Source organism: Oryctolagus cuniculus, chromosome 6 (genome assembly GCF_964237555.1).
Source record: "Oryctolagus cuniculus chromosome 6, mOryCun1.1, whole genome shotgun sequence".
Classification (NCBI taxonomy): domain Eukaryota; kingdom Metazoa; phylum Chordata; class Mammalia; order Lagomorpha; family Leporidae; genus Oryctolagus; species Oryctolagus cuniculus.
This window is the reverse complement of record NC_091437.1, coordinates 58,948,964-58,973,378: the sequence shown is the minus strand read 5'-3', so window position 1 is coordinate 58,973,378 and position 24,415 is coordinate 58,948,964. Positions and strand designations below refer to the sequence as shown.

General features: G+C 53.5%; 1 protein-coding gene across 1 annotated transcript in view; it reads left to right on the top strand.

Annotated features, from left to right (window-relative positions):
• Positions 1-23,747, top strand: part of SH3PXD2B (SH3 and PX domains 2B) — a 105,744-nt gene extending 81,997 nt beyond the window's left edge. The window contains exons 9-13 of the mRNA XM_051843617.2: positions 1,245-1,362; positions 4,985-5,211; positions 6,892-6,941; positions 8,204-8,329; positions 17,524-23,747. Of these exons, the coding sequence (XP_051699577.2) occupies positions 1,245-1,362; positions 4,985-5,211; positions 6,892-6,941; positions 8,204-8,329; positions 17,524-19,050 (2,048 nt within the window). The 3' untranslated portion in view covers positions 19,051-23,747. The remainder of the gene's footprint in view (positions 1-1,244; positions 1,363-4,984; positions 5,212-6,891; positions 6,942-8,203; positions 8,330-17,523) is intronic.
• The last annotated feature ends 668 nt before the right edge of the window (positions 23,748-24,415 follow it).

The following is a 24,415-nucleotide window of genomic DNA, read 5'->3' as shown; positions in this document are numbered from 1 at the left end:
GACCACACTCAGTCCAGGACCCGGCCAGCGCTCCTCCCTGCTCAGGCCAAACAGCTTCCGCTCATCCATCCACAGGGTTGGGCTCCCTCGTCCACCTCTCACAGCCCATAGCTCCAGGGCAGCTTCAGCAAAGGAGGCCACAGCTGGCTGTGTGAACACAGGATATGTGCAGCTTGAGTCAGCACAGCCCCTGCGGAGCAGGTCAGCAGGCCAAGTCAATCAATAAATAAACGCCCTGTGTGCCTTCCGCCTCCCTCTGCACCAGCTGAGGAGGCCACGGACAGCCTGTGGGATGTTCCCAGAGGGCTGGAGACTGCACCAGCCTCCCAGCCACGGCCACCAGGACACAGCTGGTGCAGCCACACTCACTCGGGGGCTGAGACGTCACCAGAACAGGAAAGCCTTCTCCTCTGCTGGCTAGTCCCTCTGGGACATGCATCCTTGTTTCTCCATTTCAGCCACCGATGCACTGGAGGGTTTAGCTGTTCCCTCCTCTTTGGAGCACTGTGCCTGAGTGTGACGATGAGCAAGGCTCATCATCATCAAGGTTGCCGTGTGGAGGGCACAGCTGGAGGAAGCCCACAGGGAGAAGAGGGGGCCGTAGGTTAAGGGCTAGGGGAGCCCAGAGAGTAGTAGGGTGAGAATTAAAGCTTCAGGCATGGTTGGATCCAGGGGCTTGGCCATACTCATGAAAAAGGAAACTCAGTTACCAGCCAGGTGATGAAAATGCAATCCTTGGTAGCGATTGTAGCTGCCAGATTTTCTGCGTATCCTTGAACTCCCCACCAGCATGATCGGCAAGGTGGTGCCCACCGGGCCTGCATGTCTTACTCAGTATCCCAGGCCCCTCCGTGGTGCTGGAGAAGTCCATGTAAAAATAAGTAAGTTGCTCGTTGTGTCTCAGGGTGGTTCCAAGAGTGAGGCGGTGGGAATCAAGCAGAGCGGGAGGCTGAGGGTTGCCGCGGGCTGACGTAGTGGATGGTGTGGGCCAGGGCACGACCTGGAAGCCCAGCTTTGAGGAAGGTGAGGACGAGTGTGACGCTGAGGAGTAGCAGAGGGACTGGGACCTGCCCTTTGTCCTGCAGCTTGCTGCCTCTGCTGCTTGCCCAGGCCGCCCAGGGCTCGGTGGGGGCCTGGGGGTGCACAGAAGTCTGTGGAGGGCGAGGGCCTGGCCCAGATCACAGTCGGCATCTGCTGGGCTCCCTGCGTCCTTTGCTTACTCCATCCTCCCCTTGTGCCCACAGAGGAGAAGTACACCGTCATCTACCCATACACAGCTCGCGACCAGGACGAGATGAACCTGGACAGGGGGGCCGTGGTGGAGGTCATCCAGAAGAACCTGGAAGGCTGGTGGAAGATCAGGTACGCTCGCCGCCTCCTCTAAGTGGGTGGGCTCGAGCGGCTGCAGATGGCATTGTCCTCCCCCTACATTCTTCCCCAAAGTCTGTAAGACGCAATACCTTCTCCAGACATACCGGACCACAGAGGGCAAGGCCGGTCTCCCACTCCGGGTGTCTCTCGTGAGCCGGAGGTTGAAGCTGCCCCTGGGGATTTGCCCCGCTGCAGCCCCACCCTGAGACCAATATGCCGGGTGAACGATGTGTCTCAGCTGTCCTCTGCCCTGGGGTCTGCGCCATCATCTGCCTTCATCTCTCGGAGTCTAGTAGGAAAAGCAGGTGAACTGAGCTCAGACACTTGAGGGCTTTCAGCTAGTGCTGGAGTCCGAGCCGCGTAGGCAGGTAGGGTGACCAGCTCGCCCTGCTCGCCTGAGACTTGCCCTGTTTTAGTCCTAAGGGTGCTGGGAGCCCCTCCTTGCTCATCCCAATGTGAGGCTGTGACCCCAAGAAATGAGCAGAAGGGAGGAAGCCAGGGTCTCTGTGACCTGGTGTGTGGCAGGACATCAGGGCCTCTCACGTGAGGCTGTACGCAGGGTACTGTGTGCATTCATTCATTCCTTCATTTATTCATCAACAAACACACACTAAGATTCTGTTTGGGAACACGCCCTATCCTGGGAGCTGGGGGTCTGAGCGGTGAACACAGAAGATGGATTGGCAAACAGTTGGAGCGGGCGGTGAGATGAGCAGTGAGTGGGAGGGATGCAGGGGGCACTTTGGGGCCCACGGAAGAAGGACTGCTTGGCCTGGGGCTTCAGGAAGGCTTCCTGACGGGGGCTCAGGAGTGAGATGTGAAGCCGGAGAATAAGATGCTACAGACACATGCTAGCAGACACAGCTGTGGGTGTGATGGCTGCCCTGGACTTGCAGCGTCTCTGGGACTTGGAAGCGGCTGCCTCAGACTCAGGTTGCGGTGAGGGCTGTCGGGAGGTTCCAGGGAGGCTGGAACATGGCAGAGCTGACACTCGAGCCCATTCCTTTCTCACCCTGACGCCCATCACTCCCCGCCCCACGTGCTGCCCTCTGCTGTGGCGTTATCTCCCCGCATGTTGAACTGGTCACGCTGAGGCCCGATTGTGCAGAGCCCAGCGGGGGCTGATGAGGGTGCGGCTTCTCGCCATCCCCCCAAGGGGCACGTAAGACTGACTGACACACGCTGCACCACGCACGTTGCCACCTTCCTACAAATTCACTGCCAGTTACAAACAGCCCTTTTTTCTTCTTTACAACACGGGGCCATTCAGTTCTTCAAGTGATCCTTGATGCAGCCTTTGGCCTCGCTGTATTTGGGTGTATTTAACTTTTCCCCCAAGGCATGGGCCCCCGTTTTGTAGGGGTGCAGATGAATGTTCCACCACCTGCTCTGCCTGGGGAGGATGCTCCTCATCGTGGTGTCCGCCAGTTCCCATGGTGAACGCCCCCTCCCTCGCTGATTTCATGCAATCTGGGTGACCCCCAGTGTGGAGAGGGGAGGTGTGCCCAGTTGCTGTCACGAGCATGCACCTGGGCTCCAGCTCTGCGCTGGTCCACGCTGACTCTTCTGCACGTTGCAGTTAAACTGAGTTCTGTCATGTGGAGAACTCAGTGATGGTTACAGCCACTGAGTTCCTTTCTGGGGAAACCGTGAGCTGATCCGTCAGGGTGTCGGCCACGCCACAGTTCTGTGATGACCAGCCTATCCTGCACCTGCTCCATTCCCTCACCAAACAAGTGCTTAATCCACGTGTTAGCCAACGAGAACAGAGCCCTGCCCCGTCTCTGCCAGGCGTCACACCGGGAGCTAGGGCTGCTGGGAAAGGCCACAAAGCACAGAGGTTGAGAGCACAGTGGTCCAGCTGCTGAAGTCTGGATTTGTTTCTGCTGTGTGCTGGCTCTTAATCCTGTGTGAGATACGCAGCCTCCCTCCCGCAGACTCCTTGCCCTTAAAACATCTCAGGGTAGGCATTTGGCATAGCGGTAAAGACACCTCTGGGACCCCTGCATCCCAAGTCAGAGTGGCTGGGTTCAAGTCCCACCTCCACTCCCAATAGCTTCCTACTAATGTGCACCCTGGAAGGCAGCAGGTACTGGCTCGAGTGCTTGAGTCCCTGCCACCCACATGGGAGATCTGCATGACAAGTTCCTGGTTACTGGCCCTGGAAGTTGTGGGCATTTGGGAAGAAAAGCAGTGGATGAGAGATTTCTGTTTCTCTGCCTTTCAGATAAATAACTAAATAATTTTAAGATTTATTGTATTTATTTGAAAGACAGAGTTACTGAGAGAGGTAGAGACAAAGAGAGTCTTCCATCCACTGGTTTATTCCCCAAAGGGTCACGACAGCTGGAGCTAAGCCAATCCGAAGCCAGGAGCTTCTTCCGGGTCTCCCACGTGGGTACAGAGGCCCAAGGACTTGGGCCATCATCTGCTGCTTTCCCAGGCCACAGCAAAGAGCTGGATCGGAAATGGAGCAGCTGGGATTCTAACTGGCACCCATATGGGATGCTGGCACTACAGGCTGGGACTTTAACCTGCTGTGCCACAGTGCCAGCCCCAACTAAATAATTTTAAACACACACACACAGAGAGATGTCAATATAGCTTGAGTATCCCCTGAGTGTTTCTTCAGACTGTGAAATACTTGCATGCACTGTGACATATGGGGAGGAGACCCAGATCCAAACCTGAAACTCACTTGTTGCATCCACACCTTGCACACACAGCCTGACGGCAGTCATATACAATATTTTTAGTGCACCTGAGTTTTGACTGCACCCATCGCTTGAGGTCAGGTGTGGAATTTTCCACTTGTAACATCATACCGTTGCCCAAAATGTTGATTTTGGCGCATGTGAAATTTCAGATTTGGGGATTATGGGTACTCAGCCTGTAGTGCCTGTCTCCTGGGGATGGCTGGATTTCCATCCCATCAAGAGCTGTAAGTGCTGAGGACAGAGCAAAGGAAGTGCCCAAGGGCCGCTTCCATTCTCACCATCGCTGTAGTCACAGCGCCGGCTCCGGGGACCTCCACTGCAGCAGAGCTCTGTGGCGGCTCGTCCACTTGAACTTTGATTTCTCCATTCAAATCACTGGCACCAGTGGCCCTGACTTAGAGATGACTTGGCTACGGTCCTGCCCCCAGGAGCTCACATGCTAACTGGGGAGACAGAACCGTCACGTCCAAATGTCCCGTGTGTGTTCTAGGTGCTGGGATCCCAGTGTGTGCGGGAGGATAGAGAGGGCGCTCTGGGGAAAGGTAGGGATGACACTCAGCGTAGCCCAGGAGGAGCAGGTGCTCGCCGGGAAGGAGTGGAGAAAAAAGGCTTTCACAGTCAAAGGGGGCAGGGGCGGGAGGCAGGATGGGTGAAAGAGAGGGGGCATTTGGAGGCTGCAAACCAGGCAGGGTGGGTCAACCGTGGTGGGTGCTGTCAGAGGCCTCAGGCTCCACCTGGAGGCAGTGTGCCCTGCACTGGCCTCTGGCCCTTGGGCAGTGGTAGGTAGCCCCTGGTTCCTGCCATCTGGGACTGGAAGTTGGTTCACAGTGGAAGTGTGGCTTCTTCCCAGGAGCCTGGCAAAGCAGCCTGGCCAGCGTCCTTCCTCTTCCTCCCAGGTACCAAGGCAAAGAAGGCTGGGCCCCCGCCTCGTACCTGAAGAAGAGCAGCGGGGAGCCCCTACCCCCGAAGCTGGGCCTCAGCTCGGCCGCCCACCCCGGTGCCCTTGACCTGGACGGTGTTTCCCGGCAGCAGAATGCGGTGGGCAGGGAGAAGGAGCTGCTCAACAACCAGAGGGACGGCCGGTTTGAAGGGCGCCCGGGGCCCGAGGGCGACGCCAAGCAGAGTGAGTGATGCCCACCCACGCTCCCCAGGGCCACTGGGTGCCCAGCTCTGCACTCAGAGCTTCTCAGACATTGAACCTTGTCCGTGTAGCATCCCTGCTGCCCACTGTACTGCAGATAGGGAAACGGGGGCTCAGAAATTCCTGCGGATTCATTCCAGACCACTGAAGCAGCACGTTGCGGGATGGAGGTCAAGGGGCATCCCTCTCCTGGCCGTCAGTCTTACTGACTCGTCCTATCAACCTTTGAGGGACTTCCCTAGCTCTGTTTTACAGATTAGGAATCAGAGAGATGAGGTAGTGTATCCAAGGCCCCCACCTAGTAAAATGCTGGCACCAGGACTTGAACCCAGGCAGCTCGTACCTGTGCACTGTCGGTATCTGAGCCGGAGGAAGAAGTCATCGGCCCTGTGTTGGGTTTGCTAGAACGATAGGACTTCAACCCTCTTGCTTTTCAAAGCCTCCCGGCGTTTACTTTACCATTTAATATGCCCCACTTCCCATGAGACTAGGGTTCATCACTGCAGTCTGTATCGTACCCAAGTCTCTGGCACAAGGGCCGTGCTGGTTGTTCGGGGCAGGGCGTGGCGTTGAGAAAGGGCTTCCAGCTACACAGAGAGGAGGTGGTGCCCCTGCTGCTTCTACCAAGTGGCAGTGAACTTCTTGAGTCCTCAGCCAAGCTTTGCAGTCTCTGCTTGGCCGCCTTGAGAACACACATGGACACGGCAGTGTTTGCTTGTGATACAGTTTTTGGCCAGCCCTGTGTTTCTGTGATTCTAAACTGTCATGGCCAAGAGCACAGGGGGATTCCTGGTAACACAGAGGGGCACAACTCAAGCCACGTGCATTCCTCTTTCTCTCATGTGCCCTTAGCCAGAACTTAGTCACATGGCAACACATAGCTGCAAGGAAGTCTGAGGAATGTCATCTTTCTATAGGCTAAAATGTTATCAAGGCTAAAACTCTGCTGCTGTTTATTCTGATAGAAGAACAGGGAAATGGGTATTTGAGGGAGTAGCCCTCTCCTGTACACCCCAGATGTCCAGCTGCCTCTGTGCAGACCATGCACATGATGAGACCTCCACCATCTGCCTAGAGCCAAGAGCCTCCTTGTGATGCTGAGATCCAGAGCCAGGGCAGCCCAACTCCAGAGTGGAAACCCCTGAAATCATCAGCCCAGGCGTGCTTGGGTCAGTGTGGTTGTGCGTCGTGACATGTCTCACGTGGCTGCCACGTGCCAAGAGCCTCACAGACGTTGTAGATGTCCGTCTGCACCGCTGCCCCTGGGAGACACACACTGTGCCTGTAGTACAGGACAGGATCTTGTGCCTCAAAGACTGGAGTAATTTGTCCACCCTCAGAAGGCCCCAGAGCTGGGTTGGGCCCTTCCTCTGTGTTATCCTGAAGCCCATGCTTTTGGCCATTCCTGGGCAGCATTGCCCTGCTCGAGGACTCTGCACCGCCCCTTTCATTCCTGCATAGGAAAGATCCAGGGCCCTGAGCCCAACGCGAGCAGCCCCTCTGATCAGGCTGTTCTCGTGGGAAGGGCTGCCGCTGCGTGCTGACCCCCGTACAAAGCCTGTGCCAGGTCTGCTGCAGGAGACCTCTTCCCCGGATCCTGCTTCAGGAATTTTATATGTGCAAGCCTGCTCAGCAGTGAAATGAGATCTGGTTTTTCCACAGGATCGCCAAAGATGAGGCAGAGACCGCCCCCTCGCCGGGACATGACCATTGTAAGTGCACTCCTGCTACTGGGAGCTGGCCCCAGCCTGACGGGTGTCGTGAATAACTGCTGGCCACTAGCACGCCCTTGCGTTTTCCTGGGGTGCTCTCTTTCCTGTCCACACAACAGCCTGTGAGTTAGGCTGCTGGGCCCATCAGCAGCTGGAAAGAATTGAGGGCCAGGCAGGGGAAACAGTTTGCTGAGGTTCCAAAGTGTACTTGTGACGAGTAGGCCTCGGCACCTGCCTCCTGGGCCCACCTCTCGCTGCCTTAGATCAGTCTTCTCTGATCTGGCAACTTGAGGCCCAGGCTTTGGCGAGGCCCAGGCGCCATTCCAGTGTTCTCTGTTGTGAAATCCTGTAGGCTCCTTTCTAACCCGTACAGGTTGAACATGCCTAGCCCAAAGATACTGCAGAAGTTCCAGAATCTGAAGCTTTCTGAGCAGAAACATGATGCCACAAATGGAAAATTCCATACCATGAAGCTTTGTTTCATGCACAAAATTATTAAAAATAGCCTGTGAGATTACCGCCAATCCGTGTGTATAAGGTGTGCATGAAACATGATTTAATTGCATGTTTGGACTTAGATATTCTTCCCAAGACATCTCTTTGTATAAGTGCAAATATTTCAAAATTTTGAAATTCAAATATTTTCAAAATTTGAAAAAAGTCCAAAAATCCAAAATATTTCCAGTCCCAAGGATGTCAGTTAAGAGATATTCAACGTGTACTTTGAAAAATGAGCCTCTTTTTTTTTTTAAGTCTTCCATTTATTGAGCACCTACTATATACCATGCTGTGTACTCAGTAATTTCCTACATTAACTGGTTTAATACTTGGAACAGCTCCCACAGGTAGGTAATGTTGATGTGCGCATTCCACAAGGAATAAAACTGAGGTCCAGAAGAGGAGGTGATTTGCCCAGGATTGCACGCATCATCAGTGTTTGCAGCCCTCGTGGATCTGACTGGCAAGCCTGTGTTCCTTCCACAACCCTCACGGCCTCCTGAATGCAGAGGCTCTTGTCGTGCCCCCATAGTCTCAGTGTAGCTCAGCATCCTATGTTGCTTCTCGTCACTGTGAAGTTGAAGGGCCCACGAGGTCTCATCAGGAGATGATGATCTGAGTGACCCTCTGTATTTTTTGGTCCTTAGAATGGGGATAGGCTTCCCAGGGTCCATCCGAGGGTGACTGCGCGCCCCAGTCCCATGGTCCCCTCCCCACCCCACTTCAGCATCAGGGTAACGCAGCCCTGTGTTTAACCGTGGCAGCCTCGAGGCCTCAACCTGCCCAAGCCACCCATCCCACCACAAGTGGAAGAGGAGTATTACACCATCGCCGAGTTCCAGACCACCATCCCCGATGGCATCAGCTTCCAGGCCGGCCTGAAGGTTGAGGTCAGTGGGCCTGCGCGTCCCTGCCACTCCCCACCTGACTCCCAGCTGCACCCGCCGCTGCTCTCCTCTCTCCTCCTTTTGCTTAGTGAACTGTAATTCACATACTGTGTGGTCCACCAATGTGACGTGTGAAACCCACTTATTTGTGGATCCACACAGTTGTGTGGCCCCCACCGCTGGCCAATTCCAGAATAAAAAGTCCTCCCTGGCCCGTTAGCAGCCCCACCCTGTTTCCCCTCGGCCCCTCTCACTGGCCGATTTTCTATCTCTGGATGTACCTGTCCGAGACGTGGCACAGGAGTGGAATCACACGACGTGTGATCTGCTGTGGCTGCCTTGTGTTCCTCCTGTCGCCCCTGAGTTCACTTCTCGCGTCTCCTCTCTGCTTTCCTTCCACTTCTCTGCTCATCTGCTACATCCCCTGCATAAAGGCCAGCCTCAATCGCGACTGCTGCTGCAATTTTCCTTTCCCCGTTTTTGGGGTTAGAGTTCAAAGGTGTTCCCAGGCCCCCAAGAGAGCCTGTAAGTGCTGGGATTGCAACATGGACCAGGGATTAGAATCCACAGGCAAAGATGTTTCTTGAGAGTTTTCTAAAGCAGGGGAGAGGCTGACGTCGTGGCTCAGAGGGTTAATCCACCACTTACAATGTCATCATCCCACATCGGGGCATGAGTTCAAGTCCCAGCTGCCCCACTTCTGATCCAGCTTCCTTTTAATATGCCTGGGGAAACAGTGGAAAATAATTCAATTACTTGAGTCCCTGCACCCAAGTGGGAGACCTAAATGAAGTTCCTGGCTCCTGGCTTTGGCGTTACCCAGCCCTGGCCATTGAAGGAGTGAACCAGCAGATGGAAGATCTCTCTCCTTTTTCTCTGTCACTCTGTTCACTCCCTGAATGGCTGCAACAGCATTAGCAGAGAGCTGAATTGGAAGTAGCCAGGACTTGAACCGGCACTCTTATGGGATGCTGATGCTGCAGGTTGGGGCTTTAACCCGCTGAGCCACAGCACTGGCCCTGTAAATAAATCTTTAAAGCCCATCTCAGGAAGCAGTTCCCTTACTCATCCCTGCAGCATGTGTAAGAGCCACAGGTTCTATACCCATAAGACTCACTGACTGCAGACCAGAACTACTCAGAAAAACATGGCCTGTGTCCCAGGCAGGTACAGACTTTGTCTTTGTTCCCTAAACAATACAGCCTGATGACCCTTCACATAGGATCTGCATTGTATTAGGGATTGTAAGTCATCTCTCCATACTTAAAGGATACAGGAGGGGTGCGTGGGTTGTATGCAAAACACTGTGCCCCTTTATAGGAGGGCTTGAACATCTGTGGGTTTCAGAATACACAAGGGGTGCTGGAACTAATGCCTGCCCTGCGGGTACCAAGGGACAGCCGAGGCCCCTACCGGTTCCCGGGGCAAACTCTTGGAGCACTCCCCATTAACTTCTGTGCTGGTGTGTGCCTGGGCCCTGGGCAGTTGTCTTGTTTTGTTCTTTATTTATTTATTTATTTGAGAGGCAGAGTTACAGACAGACAGGGAGAGACAGACAGAAAGATCTTCTTCCATCCACTGGTTCAGAACTCCCCAAATGGCCACAACAGCCAGAGCTGAGGCGATCCAAAGCCAGGAGCCAGGAGCTTCTTCTGGGTCTTGCACGTGGGTGCAGGGGCCCAAGCACTTGGACTATCTTCTGCTGCCTTCCCAGGTGCATTGTCAGGGAGTTGGATTGGAAGTAGAGCAGCCAGGACTCAAACCAGCACCTGCATGGGATACCAGTGCCACAAGCAGAGGCTTAGCCTACTTTGCCATAGCACCGGCCCCATGGGGAGTTGTCTTCACCCTGCTTGCTCCTCTGAGACATAGCACAGCTCATGCTTAGCACAGGGCACAGTTTGACAGCCCAGACCACAGGCACCATTGCCCAGCCCACTCCAGCATCCCCTTGTGGGTGCCTTCCTTCCTCCCCGACCCCCACTAGCTTGCCAGCTGCTCCATCAGACGCTGTCTGGCCCAGGCTGCCCTGTGTAGTCAGTTAAAAGCTTATCTCTGCATTCCGTGGCCACGGTGTCCTTCTAGCCCATCAATCACATCTCCTCCAGCCTTAGCTTTGAGAGGCATCGAAGCATCACAATGTTCCAGGAAGAAGCAATCTTTCTGTGTTTTCCCTTCGCTATTACTTGAGTTAAGGGCTGGAGTGGTGGAATTCAGGAACATTCTGAATTGAATTTTAACCTGTGATAGAAAACTACATTGTTGTTCATTGTGCACACATATATTGAGTGCCTACCATGTAAAAACATGGGGGCGTTTAAGACGTCATTCCAGCAGGACTGGGGAGGAATAGGGTTTGGGGGAGAAGACCACATGAGGAGGTGCAGCCGGCTGATGAGCGCACAGATGTAGGCATTGATAGGTATTTGGACATGCGTGTCTCAAGTTCAACATTTTGGAGTCCATAGCCTAGTGATCAGTATGAAGGTACTTCAGAAAGTCTGTGGGCAGTGGAACTAAAAGATAAATTTGTGTTCATGCAAAAATTCTGAGATCCAGGCACAGTTTTTTTTTTTTTTTATCATATGCATTTTCTAAGAACTATATGAAGACTTTTCATAGACATGGATTTCATAGTTCTTTGCACCAGAATAAATTTATCTTTTTACTTTCATTTTCCTACTGACTTTTTGAATGAAGAGTGAGAGTCTGAGAGGGCTGGGGTAGAAACCCTGAGAAGATGGGTATTGGAAGGATGGTCCGGCAGGTGCAGGAGAGTCTGAAAAGCAAAGAAAGGAAGTGGCGGCAAAACCAAGAGCAGGTAGGACATTTGATGGAGGCAGGAGCCATGTATGGGGTAACGCCTGTACAGGCACATTCGTGAGCCAGGAGGGAAGTCACCAGCCATTTTGCAAGAAGAGCTCAGTGGAGAGGTGGGACCATCACCCAGATCACCAGGGAAGGAAGTGAGTGGGAGGTGAAGAAGTAAGGCATTGACTGCAAAACATGAGGACCTAGTTATGAGAGACAGCAAGAAAGAGGGCGGTAGCTGGATGGAGACTTTATAAAGACAGGAATTGAGCAAGTGAATGTTTAGCTTCTCAAAGCATGTTTTAAAGTAGGTTCATAGGAATCTTCCATCAGTATAGGCAGACTGCCTGGGCAGAAATCACCATCATCACCATCACCACCACCACCACCAGGATGCAGGGGTTGTGAGTGTGCTTGCAGACAGGGCTGGTTCTTTGCATGTAAACAGGGCTTCATATTTCCTTGTCTCATCTCCATTCTCTTCTAAGTTGGCTTTAATCAGACTTTGTTCCAAGAGCAAGGAGAATGGCCCCCGCAGCTCTAGACTGTAGCCTGTTGTCTCAGCAATCCCAAAGTGAGGTGGAGGCAGAATAGGCCCCAGGATTGAGCCTCAGGGTGTCTGGCCAGCCCACCTCACATTCCCACCCCTGCGTCTCACGTGGGATGAATGGAGGCCCAGGGGAAAGCGGGCTGCTGCCACCAGGAGAGAGAGGAGGATCTGCTTCAACAGCTGTAGACTGCAGAAGTCCCGGGACCACAGTATCTCAGCTCCCCTCGCCCCAGCTTTGTTGGGTAGCTTTCAGCGTGTGGCCCCATTTGATGGATGAAGAAACTGATCATCATCTGGTGAGCTGATGGTGGGACCCAAGCCCCCCAGTTCTGGCTACAGGTTTATCTTCACTCTCTTGGCCACACTTCAGGGACGGTGTGTCCGTAAGGTCTCTAGGTATCCGTAAGGTCCCTGCCTCCACCTTGGTCTGCCCTCCCTCTGTAGCTTCAGGATGCCCTGGCCAGTCACCTTTGCCGCGGGTGCTTTCTTCCTCCCCTGACGTGCCAGAGCCCCATACTTCTTCTTGAGGGTCCTGGTTGGTTGGTTGCATAGGTGTGTAGGTGGGTGAAAGGTGAGTGGGTATATTGTAGTTCATTTCCTCCACTAGAACATAAACTCTTTGAGACCAGGGATCATGTCTGTTCACAGCAGTGAACACAGCACAAAGCCTGGCTTATGGCAGATTCTCACTAAACATTTGTTGAATTAATAAATTCATCCAGTTGGGTTGTGAGCCCCTGAACACAGGAGCTGTTTAACTGTAGAAAACTCCTAGGGTGCCCACATGGCTGTGCTGAACTCCTGGTCATCATTTCAAGTTTCAGTGCAAACTCAGTCACCTTTGTGTAGACTTCCTGGCTTAGGGGTTGGTGTGTGTGTATGTGGCTTGTATGTACCTAAAATGAGAGTAAAAATGATAACGGCTCACATTTAGCCCTCTGTCATCTGTTGCTATAGCAACATGCCTGGGACCAGGTAGTTTATAAAGAATAGAAGCTATTTGACTCGCAGTTCTGGGAAGTCCTAGAGGCTGGGTCGGCATCTGGCGAGGGCCTCCTTCTGTATCATCACATGGCAGAGGGCGTCCCATGGCAGTGAAGAGCCAGCGCTGGCTCAGTTGCTCTTCCTCTTACAAAGCCACTCATGTCATGGGAGCCTCAGGACCCTACCTGATCCCAGTGTCCTCCCGAAGGCCCCACCTCCAAACAACACATGGATTTGGGGGTTAAGCTTCCAACACCTGAACTCTGCGGGGACACATTCAGACCCCAGCCAGCACTGATCAGGTGCTGGGCCCATGCTCCGTCTTGCTGAATCCTGTGACTGTTGACTTGAGATGGGGTTATTATTCTCCCCGCTGGTCAGGCCAGCCCTTCCCACCTCACTCTGCCAGGAATGACCTTCCTTTCCCCAGCTCATCCTGCCCTCTTAGGCAAGGCCCTCAAATCCATTTTTCCAACTGAATTTGGCATATCAAAATCTAACTCACTCTTCAAATCCCTCTGCCTCCTCCAGGAAGCCAGTTTGCATTGGTTTCCCATCATACCTACCCAGTGTTAGCACCCAGGGGGCCGCTTACAAAGAGTCTTCAAAAAGCTCATGGGCGGTACTATGAAAAAATGTGTACTATGAAAAAATGATGCATGGATTCCTGAATGCTTTACCTTAAAATGAACTTAGTTTCCAATTCCATTTTTTCCACAAATGGTCCCCTCTTATTACTGTGTGTTCTTAACCAAGGGCAGTTCCCCACTTCTACACACAATGCTTTCTTGGCAATATGAAAATTGTTGTCATTTTGCCCTCTGCAATGCCTGTTTTAGTGTTGAATTCCAGATCTAAAGTCATCTTCCCAGAGTGGACATTTAGGCAGACACTTATTTAACAGTTACAGTTATCATTTCCAACAGCTCTTCTTGATTCTTTTTCATAGTCACCTGTTCTTGTTTCATGTGTTCCATCATGAATTTGATGCCCTTCTGTGTCTCTGTAAGGAAGTCAACTATTTTTCATTTAAGATTCTGTTATATGGCCAGTGCTGTGGCTCACTAGGCTAATCCGCCTGCAGCGCCGGCACCCCAGGTTCTAGTCCCGGTCAGGGTGCCGGATTCTGTCCCGGTTGCTCCTCTTCCAGTCCAGCTCTCTACTGTGGCCCAGGAAGGCAATGGAGGATGGCCCAAGTGCTCGGGCCCTGCACCCGCATGGGAGACCAGGAAGAAGCACCTGGTTCCTGGCTTCGGATTGGTGCAGTGCACTGGCCATAGTGGCCATTTGGGGGGTGAACCAATGGAAAGGAAGACCTTTCTCTCTCACTCTCTCTCTCTCTCTCACTGTCTAACTCTGCCTGTCAAAAAAAAAATAAATAAGATTCTGTTATTATAATTTTTATCTCTTTTTTCCCATTTGTGAATTCTTTGCAGTAGTATTGTTATTTATTTCCAGTGTTTTCATGGTACTAGCTGTTGTCTTGAGCTGTGTTAGAAGATGAAGCAGGGAGCGAGCGCTGTGGCATAGTGGGTTAGGTCGCAGCCTGCAGTGCCAGCATCCCATATCAGTCCCAGCTGCTCCACTTCCTATCCAACTCTCTGCTAATGTGACTGGGAAAGCAGCAGAGGATGGCCCAAGTCCCTGGGCCCCTCACCCACATGAGAAACCTGGATGAAGTTCCTGGCTCCTAGCTTTGTTCTGGCCCAGCCCTGGTCATTGCAGCCATTTGGGGAGTGAACCAGCAGATGAAAGATCTTTCTGTGAGTCTCTCCTTCACTCTTTCTGTAATTCTGGCTTTCAAATAAATAAATCTTAAAAGAAAGAGAGAGAGAGAGAGATTCAGCAGTCAGCCCCAGTGGGGGTCTATGAGATTTCCAAAAGATCAAGGAAAATGATATTAAAAGATAAGTTTATTTTGGTACCAAAAATTTGAAATCCTTGCATAGTTTTTTCATCATAGGTGTTTTCTGTGAACTTTTTGAAGACCCCCTCATTCACAAGCAGCTAGTCTGCTTCCACTGGTTTCTGTGCCAGATCACCGGCTTCGGCGCTAGCTACTGAGCAGCATTTGATCCAAGCCTCCACACTCACCATTTCTCCTTCTTTGCTTTTCTTGTCCAACAAGAACGTGACAGAGGGCACTGAGGAGGGCCAGCCTCCGGCTGCTCTGCCTCGTTATCCCCATTCATTTCCTGCCAGTCACCCCGGGCCTTCCCTCTCCCCAGGTCCCATCACCATGAAGTCCCCCACCTGGTGCAGCAGTCTTGGGCCGCAGCCTCCCTCCCAGACCCACTGCCTTTCCCCATTCCTCCTCCTGACCTTAGCTTTGGATCCACTGCTCTCTTCCCTGTGTTTGTTGCCTACAGGGGAAGCTGCCCTGTCTCCTGTCTTGAAACCAGAGTTCCAATGTGCATGTTACAAGGGGTTTCTTTCCCAGAGAGCTGCAAACATTACGAAACCTTTTTCTTACTTAAGATACAGCCTTTGACAGTGAGTTTCCAGCGCTTTCTACAAACACATCATTGTTAGAGCTTGCTGGCAATCAAACAGCACTGCTGCTGTGGGGCTGTGGGGCTCAGATGCCTCAGAAGTTGGCCAGGGGCCCCTCCGCACGCCATGCACAGGCACTGCGGTTCAAGGCAATGCTGGCTGCAGCCGGGGCTTAATAGGCCCCTGGTGTTTTCTGGAGGCATTAGGGAGTCTCTCTCTGAGCCCCACCCTCACCTCAACCAGCACTGTTCCCCTCGTTTCTTTCTGCCCTTTGTCTTACTTGCGCTCGAGCTGAGCCAGTGACGAGCTCAGCCAACGTTCTTCTCCAGGAAGCACAAATGCAGCCCGTCCTGGAAGCTTTTCCGCTTTATTCTTTCATGATGTCAGCGTAGGCTCTGCCAGTGATAGCTGGATGTCACTAAAGTTTTTGGCCTAATCAGATGCTCTTTTCTTATAATAAATTCCATGTGCTCTGTTTTCCTCTTCAGTTTTGCTTCTTGGTTCTTCTCAGCCTCATCTTAGTGTTCAGAATTTGTTATTGGATCCACAGCATTCTAGGGCCACTAGGAGCACCTTGGTTCCTCCTCTAGGCTGTTTGTCATCAAGATGTGATGATGATGATGATGATGATGAGGAGGAGGAGGAGGAGGAGGGAACCTCTTCTGTGCCAGGCACCTTATCTACTTCATGACTAATCTGCCCGCTGATGTGCCAGGAGGCAGTGGATAATGGCCCAAGTACATGGGTTCCTGCCACACATCGGCAACCTGGATGGACTTCCTGGCCCCTGGCTTTGTGGCCACCAGGGGAGTGAACAGCAGATGGGAGATATATTCTCTCTCTCTCTCTCTCTCTCTTCTTTCAAATTAATAAATAAGTCATTTTTTTCAAAAACAATGGTGAGTTTGGGCCAGCTCTGTGGCGTAGCAGGTAAAGCTGTCACCTGCAGCACCAGTATCTCAAATGGGTGTTAGTTTGTGTTCTGGCTGCTCCACTTCCAATCCAGCTCCCTGCTAATGGCCTGGGAAAGCAGGGGAAGGTGGTCCAAGTGGCTGGGCTCCTGTACCCACATGGGAGACCCGGATGACACTCCTGGCTTCTGGCTTTGGCCTGGCCCAGAACTAACTGTTATAGCCATCCAGGGAGTGAACCAGTAGATGCAAGATCTTGCTCTCTCTGTTTGTCTTTCCACCTCTTTCTGTAACTCTGACTCTCAAATAAATAAATAAATCTTTAAAAATAAATAAAATTTTAAAAGGTAAATTTTTTTTGACAGGCAGAGTGGACAGTGAGAGAGAGAGACAGAGAGAAAGGTCTTCCTTTTGCTGTTGGTTCACCCTCCAATGGCCGCCACGGCTGGCGCGCTGCGGCCAGCGCACCACGCTGATCCAAAGCCAGGAGCCAGGTGCTTCTCCTGGTCTCCCATGGGGTGCAGGGCCCAAGCACTTGGGTCATCCTCCACTGCCTTCCCGGGCCACAGCAGAGAGCTGGCCTGAAAGAGGGGCAACTGGGACAGAATCCGGCGCCCCAACCGGGACTAGAACCCAGTGTGCCGGCGCCGCTAGGCAGAGGATTAGCCTATTGAGCCACGGCGCCAGCCAGGTAAATTTATTTTGATATACAGTTTTGAAATCCATACATATGGGAGCATTCTCAAACTTGTGTGGAAAATTAAAAATACTGTGTGTGGATTTCAAAAAAGTTTTGCACCAAAATAAAAATACCTTCTAATTCTATTTTCCAAGAACTTTTTGAAATACACTTGTATGTGGCTTTTGCTCTGTACTTTAAAACTAGCAGCACTGCTCGTGTCCTGACCCACCTGGATTAACCTGCAGCTACACACAGGGCCCTGCAGGCTGACAGCTCCCTGCCCCTCAGGAGGGGAGGGAGGGTCACACAACAGTGGGGAGGGACTGGGAGTCAGGAGATGAATGCCCCCATGTCCCACGCGACCCTGCTGAGGCACCACCCTCTTGGTATCTCAGAGGGTCCCTGATCAGTTACAGCCCAGTGACCCCAGTCAGGCCTTTCTCATGGCTGGCCCTCCCCTCACCTTCTCACTTTTACCACATGCTTCCTGGAATTGCCTCTCCCATGGTCTGCCTGACCCCAAGTCCTCATCTCAGGGACCGCTACCTAGGGGAGTCCAGGGTGGGACAAGATCCTGCCCCCACGGCAGATGTCCCCGGTACATGGCAGCATCTCTGTGGCTGGCTCCTGTAGACGTTATAGGAGAAGCAGCTGATTGCTGGTCCCCGGGCCAGAGGACCACAGGGTCTGGGAGAGCCCACCCCAAATCCAAGCTCTAGAAGCTGCAGGTCTGCACTCAGCCGCTGCCCTCTGTCCTCCCTTCCAGGTGATCGAGAAGAACCTGAGTGGCTGGTGGTACATTCAGATTGAAGATAAGGAGGGCTGGGCCCCAGCAACCTTCATTGACAAGTACAAGAAGACCAGCAATGCCTCGAGACCCAACTTCCTGGCTCCCCTCCCCCACGAGGTGGCCCAGCTCCGGCTTGGGGACACAGCCGCGATGGAGAACAGTCCAGGAGGCGAGGCTGTCGGGCCCTCCCGGCCCCTGCCCGAGGCACCGCATGGTGCCGTGGACTTGGGGATGCCATGGTCCAAAGACTGGAAGGGTGGGAAGGACGTCCTGCGTAAAGCATCTTCAGACATGTCCGCGTCGGCAGGCTACGAGGAAATCTCGGACCCCGACCTGGAGGAGAAGCCCAGCCTCCCTCCGCGCAAGGAGTCCATCATCAAGTCAGAAGGGGAGCTGCTGGAGCGGGAGCGGCAGAGGCTGGAGCAGCTCCGGGGCTCGTCGCCCAAGGCCCCGGGCATGATCCTGCCCATGGTGCCGGCCAAGCATGCGTCCCCGGCCCGGGACGGCAGGAGACTGGAGCCCAGACCCGACAAAAGCAAGGTGTTCCAGCTGAAGAACGACATGGGGCTGGAGTGCGGCCACAAGGTGCTGGCCAAGGAGGTCAAGAAGCCCAACCTCCGGCCCGTGCCCAAGTCCAAGGCCGAAGTGCCCGACGAGAAGCCGGAAGCTGCACCCCAGAACCCTTTCTTAAAGTCCAGACCTCAGGTTAGGCCCAAACCATCTCCCTCCCCCAGGACAGAGCCACCTCAGGGTGAAGACCAAGTGGACATCTGCAACCTCAGGAGCAAGCTCAGGCCTGCCAAGGCCCCAGAAAAAGCCTCATTGGATGGCGAGGCCCACCCAGCTCCTGGGGGCCAGGATGCGGTCTTTAGCCGAAACTTCCTCTCTGGGGAAGCACCTGGCCGCGTCCAGGACAGGCTGGGCAGACAAGATGGGCTCAGCCCAAAGGAAGCAGCCTGCCGGGCTCCTCCGCGACCGGCCAAGAACACAGAGCCCACGCCCAAGACCGTGCCCGTCCCTCTCCAGGAAGCTCAGAGGCCAGCGGTCCCACCCCGCAGACCACCTCCACCCAAGAAAACATCCGGGTCCTCCTCATCCAGGCCCCTCCCAGAGGTCCGAAGCCCACAGCGCGAAGCCCACGATAGCAAGGCAGCTCCTGCCCCAGGCCGTCCCCTGCTAGTTCCTCCGAAAGCCAAACCATTTCTCTCCAACTCCCCGGGAGGCCAAGAGGATGTGCGAGGCCCGTGGGGTGCTGGCAGGGTGGGGGACCACAGAGAGAAGGCCATTGCCGCTTCCTTCCCCAACGCCGATGGCCCCAAGGATTCTTTGTATGTGGCTGTGGCCAACTTTGAAGGAGACGCAGACACCAGCAGCTTCCAGGAAGGGACGGTGTTCGAAGTCCGGGAGAAGAACAGCAGCGGCTGGTGGTTCTGCCAGGTCCTGAGCGGGGCGCCTTCCTGGGAAGGCTGGATCCCTTCCAACTATCTCCGCAAGAAGCTGTAGGCTGTCCCCTCAGCCTCCATGCCCCGCAGTCCCTGCTGGTTACCCACGTATTTAATATGCCTCTTAATTTATCATTCTCCATGCAGCTTCCAAGGAAGGAAGACCCGGAGTCCTGTGGTTTCGTCCCTCCCCTGGGTGCTGAGCGAGTTGCTGAGACGTCAGGAGCTGGGGGGTGGGGGGTGGGGGGTGGAGGGTAGGGGAGTCTGATGCCTCCCATCACAGCACCCTCTACAGGCTCCGAAGCCACAGCCCTGGCTCTGTCCACATCAGCATGGCCTGCCTTCTGGGAACTCCTCCTCCAGCCAGTGGCATTGCCATCCGCAGCGGACAATGACCCACCCAGGCCCCCAGGATGAGACAGAATCTGCTGCTGCAGAACCTCCAGAGGAGGTCTCATGGCTTGGATGAGGCACAGCGAGGGATGTCCCACGCAATTCAGGACGACTTGCTCTGACTTCCCCACGTTTCCAAAAGCCATGTGGCTTTACCCACCCTCTTTCCAAAATGCCTGGTGCCAGAAAGGACCACATCCTGTAGAAGTCAAGTCCATGGCCAATCTCAAGGAAAGGCTGCTCTTCCCGAGGCCTGGGGCCCATGGGCCTCTGAGGTCCAGCAAGATGCAGCATCCCCAGGAGTGAGCCCGGAGGTCCTTTCGGCCACCCTGCGTCCCATCCTCTAACTTGGGACCGCGCTTGTGGGACTTTCCTGCTGCAGGCTCCCATCTGTCCAGGGCTTTTAAATAAGAGTTGCCACCCCCCAACACGGGGTGTTTCATTTTCGTCTCCCTAGACAAGAGTCACAAGGTTGTTTGAATCAAGGGGCCATTCACAAGGTGTGCCTCCTGTGAGCACCCCTTTGCTGAGTAGCTACTAGGTGCCAGGCTCTGTACTTGACACTTTGCATTCATGGGGTAACCCTTCCTTATAATGTACCCATTTTACAGATGAGGAAACTCGGGTTCAATGTGCCCAAGGGCACACTGCCAGGGAGAGGAGGAAAGAGGATTAGAACCCAGACCTGCCTGGCTTCAATGCCTGTGCTCTTCCCTCTGTAAGAGGCTAACCAAGCAGGGAAGAGAACAGAGCTGGCCGGGTACCAAGAACAGGTGTCCCAGGTGACTTCCTTATAGTATAGGTGAGGGGGCACTGCGGCTGCTCCCACACCTCCCCACATCCCTCCAACCCAACTGTGCCATGTGTCACAGGCTACCCTAGGCTCTCTGCACCTGCTTCTCCAAGACAGAGGGTGCCTGGGTCTCTAGTCGTTGGCACAGAGCCCTGCTCCTTGCTCCTGTGCTCGTCCCGCTGTAGGACAGCACTTACGGTGCAAGGGGAGCTGAGGTGGTCTCACGGCCAGCCTTGAGGGGCCCTGGTGGCTCAGGGACCAGCACTGGCTCTCCATCAAAGCAAGCATGGCAAGCAGTAGCCCCTGACGGGACAGAGCCTCCAAGGGCAGGCAGACTCCTCCTGTCCCTGCCCTGCTATGGTATGTGTATAGTTTTCTTCCTTCCTTTTATTTTGTCAGACACTCTACCTGGCTGTTTTCTCCTTGGGAGGAACCCAGGGAACTCCTTCCACCCATTTGGACAGATGGGGTTAACTGAGGCTTAAAGAGGCGCTGCGTGGGCCTTGCAGAACTTTCGAGGACCCGCGGGTTCTAGCTCCCAGGGCAGAGCTCTTCCCACTGTGAAGCCGGCCACCTTGGGGGTTAGCACACAAAGCCCCTTCCTCTCCTACTCCACCCTGCGGAAGCAAGGCTACTCCAACCTGCCCCCGCCCCTCCCAGGGACCCCCAGCTTACAGTGTGCTGCGGGCCGCGCTCTTGGGACCACAGAGCCAGCATTCCTGGGGATGCTGCCATCCATTGCAGTGCCAAAGATTCTGTGCAAATAGCCTCCTCTGCGCCCCACGCCCCAGTCCTGCTCTGAGTGACACTTGGCTCTGAGTGCTTCTGCCCAGAGCCTCCTCCCATCTCCAGCAGCCCTGCAACTCCCACCCCAGAGACTGTCAGGACAGGGTCCTCCTGTTCTCAGGCCCTGGAGGAGGGCCTGGGGGAGGGCTTTGCAGAGCTGCCCACTCCCACCCCTGCAGTAGCATAGTTTTCCTGAGTTTTTGACGCACTTGGGTTCAAACAGCTTTTGCAGAGCTGTTAAGTGGGATTTGACCACAATTCAGAAAACAAAACCCAACATGTTTTTTGCTGATTTGCTTTTGTTTCCATGTATTTCGTGAGCACCTACTCTGTGCTTGGTGCTAGACACACCGGGATGTGTGTGGCTTCATCCCTGGCTGTGACTTCAGTCTGCTGACTCCATGGAAGGAGTTTGTCACTGGCCTTGTTCCCTCCTCCCAGTGGCCAGCTGGGTGGGAACAGACTGGCTCTGCCTCCCTGTGGGCAGACAATTTTCCTGCCCAGGGAAGAGTTGGATTTTGTTTTGTTTTGTTTTCCTCTGCTAGCGTGAGCTGTAGGTACTGAAGCCACATTCCTCTCTTCTTTCCTCGGGTCACATCTGTGGCCATAGGACTCCTGCATCCAGCTCCTGCTACCTTGGTGGACACTTCCCCAGGCGGCTGGAGTGGGTGGGCTTGAGGGCCAGCGACGTTCCTGCTGTCCCTAGTCCGGGGGCAGTCAGTGGAACATGCAACGCTCCACCATGGAGTTATCCAAGGCCATGGTGACTGCTTCCACGCCTAGCACCGGGCAGGTTACCGGCGCTTAAACACGCTCCCTCCTTCAGCTTCAGTCATGACAACCCCGTGAGGTGGACAGCATCTGCCCCGGATTTGTAGTGAGAACATTGAGTTTCAGGGGGTGGAGCCACATGCCCAGTCTCGTCCCCATAGTGACATTGGAACTCTAGTCCAGTATTTTTTTCCCTCCCCCAGGCCCATGATGTATCCTCTGCCGTCAGCAGTAAAATGCTCACAGGGCTTCAAGAGACACGGGTGACCCTCCCTCTGAGTTCAGGTGTCTCCCCCTCCACCGTTTGGTCAAACATTTCAGTAGATCACAAGCTAAATGCCAGCCCAAAAGGTGGGCAGCAGTGGGGCCTTATTTCTCCCCTGACCCCCGCTTATGACCTCATGATAACTACTTTATCTTCCATCTTTGCAAAAAGACATGGTGCCACTGATTTTTTTTTTTTTTTTTTTTTTTTGAAAAATCAAGTTTAGCACCACCACTTGATAAAATAGGCATTGGTACAAATGTTGTGCTCTGAATCTTTGCCATTTGTGGGTTTATATCATTGTCCCAGGCTGAGACCTAGCAAGAGCCCCTATCCTCCCAGGAAATTGCTAGAGACTGTCCCAGGCTTATAGTAGTCCCTTTGAAGCCCCTGCCATAAAACTCCTCCATGTAATGAGCTGTAAGGTCAAGTTCTTGGCCTTAAGCCTTTCCAAAGCCCACTGGGGATTTCATCAGCAGGTAGAAGGTGGAGAACACACTTGCCATGTTAAAGGGCAGGTGCTAAATCTCCCCAGGACTCAGGAGGGCCCCTGGGTGAGGGATGGATGGGCGAGTGTTTACTTTGGGCTCAAATAGGTGGTGGCTTAACTTCATCATCAAGGACACAGACGTTTGTGACTGTGTGTGGGTCTCTTAGTGTTGCTGTCGGCCATCCCCTGGGAGGTCTTGCCCTTTTCTTTTGTCTGTGATAATGGGCCCCAGACAGCCTGAGCCCTATGTGGCCATCTTGTCTCCCCACTGCTGACTGTCCAGGCCTCATCTTCGGGGCTTTTGTGTATACAGCAGACAGCCATACTGTACCACAGACCACAGATGTCCTGGTGCTAGGCTATGGCCCCAGTGAATGTAAGGCGGCTTGCATTGCAGCCTGAGCGTGTGGGGAACACTTCCTTGGCCTGAAAGAATTGCTCCTGCCATGAGCAAGATGATGATGTCTGAGTTGTCCACCACCCAGGCAGAGCTCCAGAAGCACCATAACCCTGGCCTGCTCAGGGGCTGCCTTGAGCCCCCTTTGTCCAGGCTGGGCCATCCAGCTCCGCTGCGGGATGTCTGGTTCCTGGTGCTCCCCTACTAAGTTGATTGAGCCCCTCATCATCGTCTTACAGCGTCCCAGCTTCCTCTCCACTCCAAAGTCCGCCCTCTTGGCTCCTATCAGGGATGAGGAGCTCAATCTCTTTTGACCTTGAAGAGGCCTTCACTTTCAGATCTAACGTGCAAAAGGTGTCCTCACCGATTGATTACAGCAATAAGTGATTCCCATACACCTGTACTGTCCATGTTTTTACCCCAACTGTATGCCTGTTGATGCCTTTGTGTCTGTGTAATTAGTAGTAACGCCCCTCTCACATACAGGGTGGTGATAAACCGTGGTCACCTTAGCTGCCACCCATGTGCCCTGCTGCAGGGAGCCACCAAGGAACAAGGCCGTTTCTTGGGTCTCTCCAGGAACAGTAGGCTCTGGCACCTGCTTCCTGCTCATCGTGGCGTAGCAGGAGGGCCCTGGGTATTCAGCATGTTTATACCCTGTCGGCAGACTGACAAGTTCTGGTGGTGGTGGTTGTTTGCCTTCGACACACACACAAATTACCTACATATATATAATGTGAGGGGGAGGGCGTGAGCAGTTAGCTGTAGCATGTGTAGACTGCATACTTTACCATTAGACCTTTCCTTTTTTTTTTTTTTTTTTAAATAAAAAATGCTTGACTGGTTTCAAGCTTCATTGTGAAGATGGAGTGGCTGTTGATTTTATTTGGCTGAAGAAACGGTGCATAGCTTTGGGGCCTGGGGTCTTTGGGACCACAGAAAGGAAACTATACGAGCTCTGGACATTGCCCCAAACTGGGGCCCACTCCTCTCAGGACCTAGTGCATTTTCATTCTCTTAACTACAGCATCCAGAAACCAAGGGAAGCTCCCTTTCATTTGCTGGATACTTCCTGCATATTTTTGACCCTGTGCCTAAAGATGGGACACTGCACAAAGCCAGGGAGCCTGGAAGCTGTGTGCTTGCTGAGGGATGACCATGTGCTGGGCCGCAGGGACAACACAAAGGCCCCTGCCTGCAGCAGGTAGAGGGTGTGATCTCAATGTATTCTTTCCCAAAGGTTGAGCCAAGGCCAAGTCAACCCACCACCTTGATCCTACCTTCACAGGGAGAGAGGGGGCGGTCAGCAGAGTCCCCCACCAGAGGAACTGTACACAGGGGATTTACATGGCATCCTGGAGTCAGGATGTTAAAGAACACAGGGTAACCAGAGAGTTCATGGAAAACTTGAGTCAAAGTATAAGTTTATTTTGATGCGAAAAGCTTTAGAATCCATGCCTGGCTTTTTTGATAATACACATTTTCCATGGCCTTGCTTAGGAATAGTAGTCAATACAATCTGTCACGGGAG